This window comes from Barbus barbus (genome assembly GCF_936440315.1).
Source record: "Barbus barbus genome assembly, chromosome: 47".
Classification (NCBI taxonomy): domain Eukaryota; kingdom Metazoa; phylum Chordata; class Actinopteri; order Cypriniformes; family Cyprinidae; genus Barbus; species Barbus barbus.
In genome coordinates, this window is record NC_136725.1 from 1015916 (window position 1) to 1021838 (window position 5923).

At 40.3% G+C, this 5923-nt stretch overlaps 1 protein-coding gene across 1 annotated transcript; it reads left to right on the plus strand.

The window, feature by feature from the left end:
- Positions 1-1614: 1614 nt before the first annotated feature.
- Positions 1615-4185, plus strand: LOC306865796 (phosphorylated adapter RNA export protein-like; the record flags this gene model as incomplete). The annotated part of the gene is made up of 4 exons (XM_079410598.1): positions 1615-1622; positions 2188-2314; positions 3341-3424; positions 3928-4185. The coding sequence occupies 4 exons, from the start codon at positions 1615-1617 to the stop codon at positions 4183-4185; spliced, it is 477 nt and encodes a 158-aa protein (XP_079266724.1).
- Positions 4186-5923: the final 1738 nt, after the last annotated feature.

The window sequence follows — 5923 nt, forward strand, 5'->3', positions numbered from 1 at the left end:
TGGATCATGATAAAGGGAGACATTTATATAATATACAACCAGAAGTGGATATAGGAAGGACAGAGAGTAGGAGTAGAAGAGAGGAAAGTATCATTACACGGTTAAGAATAGGACACACAGGGCTCAATTCTTCATTGAAGATAATAGGGAAACATTCAACAGGGAAATGCCAATATTGTAGTCATTGCCCCTTGGAAATATTATTAGAAAACACGGGATAAGTTTTCATTGTTATGCTGATGATACTCAACTATATATCTCAACAAGACCAGATGAAACTTCTCAACTATCTAAGCTAATAGATTGTGTAAAAAGTGTAAAAGATTGGATGATAAATAATTTCCTCCTATTAAATTCAGATAAGACAGAGATATTACTTATTGGACCACAAAACAGTACACAGAATCTCCTGGATTACAATTTGCAACTAGACGGATGTACTGTTACGTCCTCTAAAGTAAAAAATCTGGGTGTTATATTAGACAGCAACTTGCCCTTTGAAAATCATATTTCCCATGTTACAAAAACAGCATTCTTCCATCTCAGGAACATTGCTAAGCTTCGAAGCATGCTACCTGTTTCTGATGCAGAAAAGCTAGTTCATGCATTCATGACCTCTAGACTGGACTATTGTAATGCACTGCTAGCTGCTTGTCCTGCATCTTCAATAAGCTACAGATAGTCCAAAATGCAGCGGCTAGAGTTCTTACCAGGTCAAGAAAATATGATCATATTACCCCAATTTTACAGTCTCTGCACTGGCTACCTATTAAGTTCTGTATTATTTACAAAATATTATTACTTGCCTATAAGGCCCTAAATGGTTTAGCTCCTGCGTACCTAACTTGTCTTCTACCACGCTATAATCCAACCCGCTCCCTAAGGTCACAAAACTCTGGACTTTTGGTAGTACCCAGGATAGCAAAGTCCACTAAAGGAGGTAGAGCTTTTTCACATTTGGCTCCCAAACTCAGGAATAGCCTTCCTGATAACATTCGGGGTTCAGATACACTCTCTCTGTTTAAATCTAGATTAAAGACACATCTCTTTAGCCAAGCATTCACATAATGCATCTTATAATCTTGTACTGCAGTTATATCTGATCAAATGTACATTATTATTATTCTTTAGCTTGGGTTGAACAATTTATTTTTGCTTAGATGGAACAGCAGCTACGCTAATCATGTCTCTGCTTGTCTCTCCGTTTCTGTATGTTAATCCCGTGGTAGCCAGGAATTACAGAACTTCAGTCTGGATCCAACCATTACATGATCTGAGATGACCGAACACCTGAGATGGAGGATCAGCGCCGGGAGATGACGTATGTGGCCCTGATCGTAGGCAGAGGCCAAACACCTGGATGAACGCCAGAGACAGATCCCCATTGAGGACCCCGCCACTTAGACAGCCATCGGAAAAGACCACTGGAACCAGCTGAGCCCTTACAATCTGACTTGCTGCAGTTTGGTATTGAACTGCTGGTTTGTTTGGCCAGAGGAGAATTGGCCCCCCGACTGAGCCTGGTTTCTCCCAAGGTTCATAAAAACAAAGGAAGAAGAAGAAGAAGATGAGAGCGGCAGTAAAGATGTGGCGCGTCACTTCCGGCTGTGAGGAATGATCAGGTGAGAAGTGCTGCTGAGCCCCGTTCACTTCATTAACATCATTAACACGCTCCTGTCATTCAACGAGCTTGCTTTGTGTTCATCCGGTAAAGGCCTGTTATTTCAGAGACAGCACAGTGTTCATCACTACACTGTTTCCAGCAGATAAACATGCTTTGAAGTCAGTTTCTGCTGGAGAGTGTCAGAGCCAGTGTTTGTTATTAATTGTAATAATCCAGTGAGATCTGATCATCATCATCAGTGTGTCTGGAGTGAAGAAAGAGAACAAACTGAGACTGAATGCAGAAGAACTTGAATTTTCAGCGCTGCATCACAGAAATCAATTACATTGATTTTAAAATATATTTAGAAAAATTGATCAAATCCGCCTTGATGAGTATAAGAGACTTCTTTAAAACATTAAAGTATTAGTTTCAGAACTTTTGAACATCTCTGTGTGTGTGTATATATATATATGTATAATGAAATGTTAAAAATAGCTTTATATCAATTCTACAGTAACGTGAGATTGTTGTGAGATGATGTTGTAGTCTCTGCGCAGCTGCATCTGTTTGCTCTGTTACAGACTGATGGAGCCGAGGAAGGATCTGATCGAGCGAGTGATAGAAAAGAAGAAAGCCATCGAGCTGCTGTCAGAGACTGGAGGTCTCTACACCGTCCAAATCCACCCAGAGTTCAGTACAGATGAACGAGTTTGGAGCTGAGAACTGCTTATTCAGAACTGGTTCTGTTTGTCAAACACACTAATGTGTGCATAGAGAGCCATATTCTACCGCTTTTAATATATGCTTACAATTTAATCATAGCATTTGATCATTATTGTGCTAAATAAATTTGTAGACACATAAATGGAGGGACAGTTTGCACTAGATGGGAATATCACAGCAATTAAAGTTTGCCGTCGCTACAACAGCAACTTAATAAATGAATACTAAATTGATACTTGGGTCTCCTGACACTATCTTGGGTCTTATGAAGTAAAATGTTGGTAGTTGAGGAGAGATCCCCCCACATGATTGTAAAGCGCTTTGGGGGTACAGCTATACACAAAGCGCTCTATAAATGCTTCATTCATTCATAAAATGATCACACTGTGAGAGAAACTGAATATATTATGTATAATAGTGACCTGTAATTCATTGCCATTCCTCCTTATCTCTTAAAAAAAAAAAATTGGCAACCAAAATTAGCCCAAAGAATTTGAAGAGCCATGAAAGATCATGATCATTGCATCCGTAGGAACTATTTCCACTGATTCTGATAGAATGCGCTAGCTGTTAATAACACTCGTTTCATCTTTATTATCACGCCACTATGAGTGCAGGATCACATCTTGTCTGAAGTAACAAACAGATGTTATTTTGACTGGAACATGTATGCATCTATCAGTCTAACTCTGCTCCGATCATGAAGCGTAAACTCTGTATAAGAGCATTATTGTGCATCTTTCACTGAGCTTAAGTAATTATGAAGGAGAGCACTTTAGCTGGCTTTCTGTAAATGATTTAATCCCAATTTTAATAATAATGTGATGTTTGCTGGCTTGATTTACTGTTGCATAACCAAACACAACATGATTTTGTGAAAGAACGGCTGACTGCATCAGGCCTTGCGTATCAAAACAATCATTGCACATCATTAAAAAATGTTTTGCTGTTATCAGTGTTTTACAAAAAATAAATCAAATGTGCTAGCATGTTTGATTGGCGTTCCCGCAGGATGGCAGAAGGAGACGGACACCGCGTGGAGTGTATCTGAACTTACTGAAGAACACACCCAGCATCTCTGACGGACAGGTGAAGGTGCGTCAACACCGAGGGGTTTTCATCAACACGTCTTTCTGTTCCGTTCTCAACATGACCTCGAGTCTTCACAAACACTTAATCTGCATCCAACTGCAGAGCCACCAGCAGCCTCACAGTGAAAATTAGGGCGGAGCTTAACGGCTTAATGAGATCAGTGGTGGGTGGGGCTTATAGGCTTAATGATATCAGTGGTGGGTGGGGCTTATCGTCTTAATGAGATCAGTGGTGGGTGGGGCTTATAGGCTTAATGAGATCCGTGGTGGGTGGAGTTAAGCGTTTGTTGGGCGGAGCTTATAGGCTTAATGAGATCAGTGGTGGGTTGGGTTAAGCGTTTGTTGGGCGGAGTTTATCGGCTCACTGTGGTTTAGCGGCTCTGCCCAGACTCCCGGTCTGACACTGTTTCGAAAGGCCTGCTGGCTGAAGCTTTTATTTGCACGTTTACCTTCTCCTCATTACATACAGATTTCAGAAATATTTCTTTGCATGTTTTCTTCATACAGGAGATCTTTCATGAGGAGAACCAGAAAGAATACAACATCAAAAAGGCTGCTAAGAAGCGACTGAAGCGAATAGCAGCAGAGAAGATGAAGCAGGCCAACCTCCAGGAGCATGACGATGTCTCACGAGAAACGTTTGCCAGTGACACTGAAGAGGCTCTGGGCTCGCTGGAGGAGGCCCCCGATGGCCCGTCGGAGTCTGCGCTGGGCACAGAGGACAACCCTGTCGTGAACAGCTCAACAGACCTGGAGGTTTTCTAACACTCAAGCATGTGTGCTGTTTCGTGCTGCACGGTCCCTTCTAGTCGTAGCCTAAAACAGCTTGGATTGACTAAACTAAACTAAAGATGAAAGACGACAGTGGGTTTGTCCTGATGGATAGCACTTTAAGTTCTCTGCTGATTGTTGAAAGACTGTAAGCAGCAGCCGAAGCTTGTACAGATCTTCCACAGGAATTCTTGCCTTGTTAAAATGTTGTTCATAAATTGTGATCTTTCTGTTTTGATATTTTGCAAGCTTTTGATACATTACTGCATTCCTGGAAATGTAATTGCAGCAAGAAAATATACATTCACTTATTTCAGAAGAATACAGCTTGTGTTTTAGTCATCAGAGATGCTCTAAACGTTTGTTAAAGCTGTATTGTACAATAAAGCAGTACATGCTTGATGTGTAAAAGCCAAGCTCAGCTTATGGTGCGTGTCATTTGTCATATTGCTCTCAGATATGTCTGCTTTGCTGTGGTTTTGCTTTCACTGTGTGGTGCAGCTGAGCTGAATTGAACATTCTTGAACTGATAAGTTTCATGCTCAAATTAAAAAGCACTCTTTAGTTTTGTGATTAATGGTAGCTTCTCTGATCAGGTTCACTCTTGCACATGGTTGAATACACTACAGATGTATTCTGCTAGATTTTCATACAAGTGCATCATCTGTGACGTGTGGAAAATCTGCAAGAAATACAAACATCCATAAACAATGTTGGGGGTAATGCATTACAAGTAACGTGAGTTATATAATCAGATTACTTTTCCCAAGTAACTGGTAATGCATTACTTTTTCATTTACTAGAAAATGTCTGACTTTTCCAAATTCTGTAACGCAAGTTACTTTGTTTTCCCATTTATTGTAGCTCTAGATTGAATGTGAACATGCACGACCCAAACAGAAACTCAGAGTATGATGCAAACCTGCAATGTTAAATTATACAAAATATCCTTAATTTGATTATTGCTGAAGAGTAATGAACTTCTGTGTCCTGTTCTTCGTACAATCTAGAATGGCAGCACAGCTTAAAGGTTTGTTTGTGTGTTCATTTACATTTCCTTCAGCTTGAGAGAATGAAAGGGCTTTTACATTTGCCTTCCAAGTCATGTATTACTCTGTGTCCACCTGATGAAATATTTCCAGCTGGTGCATTTCTTATATTAAACATCTCCCAGTGTGACACTTTAACATTTCAGGATAAGTCTGACCAGTAGAGTGAGACTTATCCGTGTAATTTTGAAGAAATGGATCAAACTGAGACAGTAGTTTGAAACACTCTAAGAAATTTCCTTGATTCTCACTGCTCTCTTTTTCACTATGCCCCCGAAATGGTATACCTTGTCTTGCTAGAAATCCTGTTATTGCAACAATGCGACGAAGGTATTCACGCCTTTCCTGGATTTCATTTATACTGGCTGAGTGCAGTTGCATGCATATATCTCCATGCTCTTTCGTACTCTTAAAGCCTTGCCATGAGACCATGCTGGCACTGTGAACAGCGGTTTGTTCATGTTCTCTGAATGAACTGAGGGCTTTCTTCCAATTTTTGTAGCCCTGACTCTGCAGTTTGTCACTGTTGATTCGAGTATGTTGTTTTCCAAATAAGCGACAGCAATAGCAAAAGGCTGCATCTTTTTCTACTGAGTACTCAAGCCAGACAAAACTGTCATACCATTTTGAATTGAATGCTCTCATTTGAAACTTAAAATAGCTCATTGGATACTGGGCAAGTT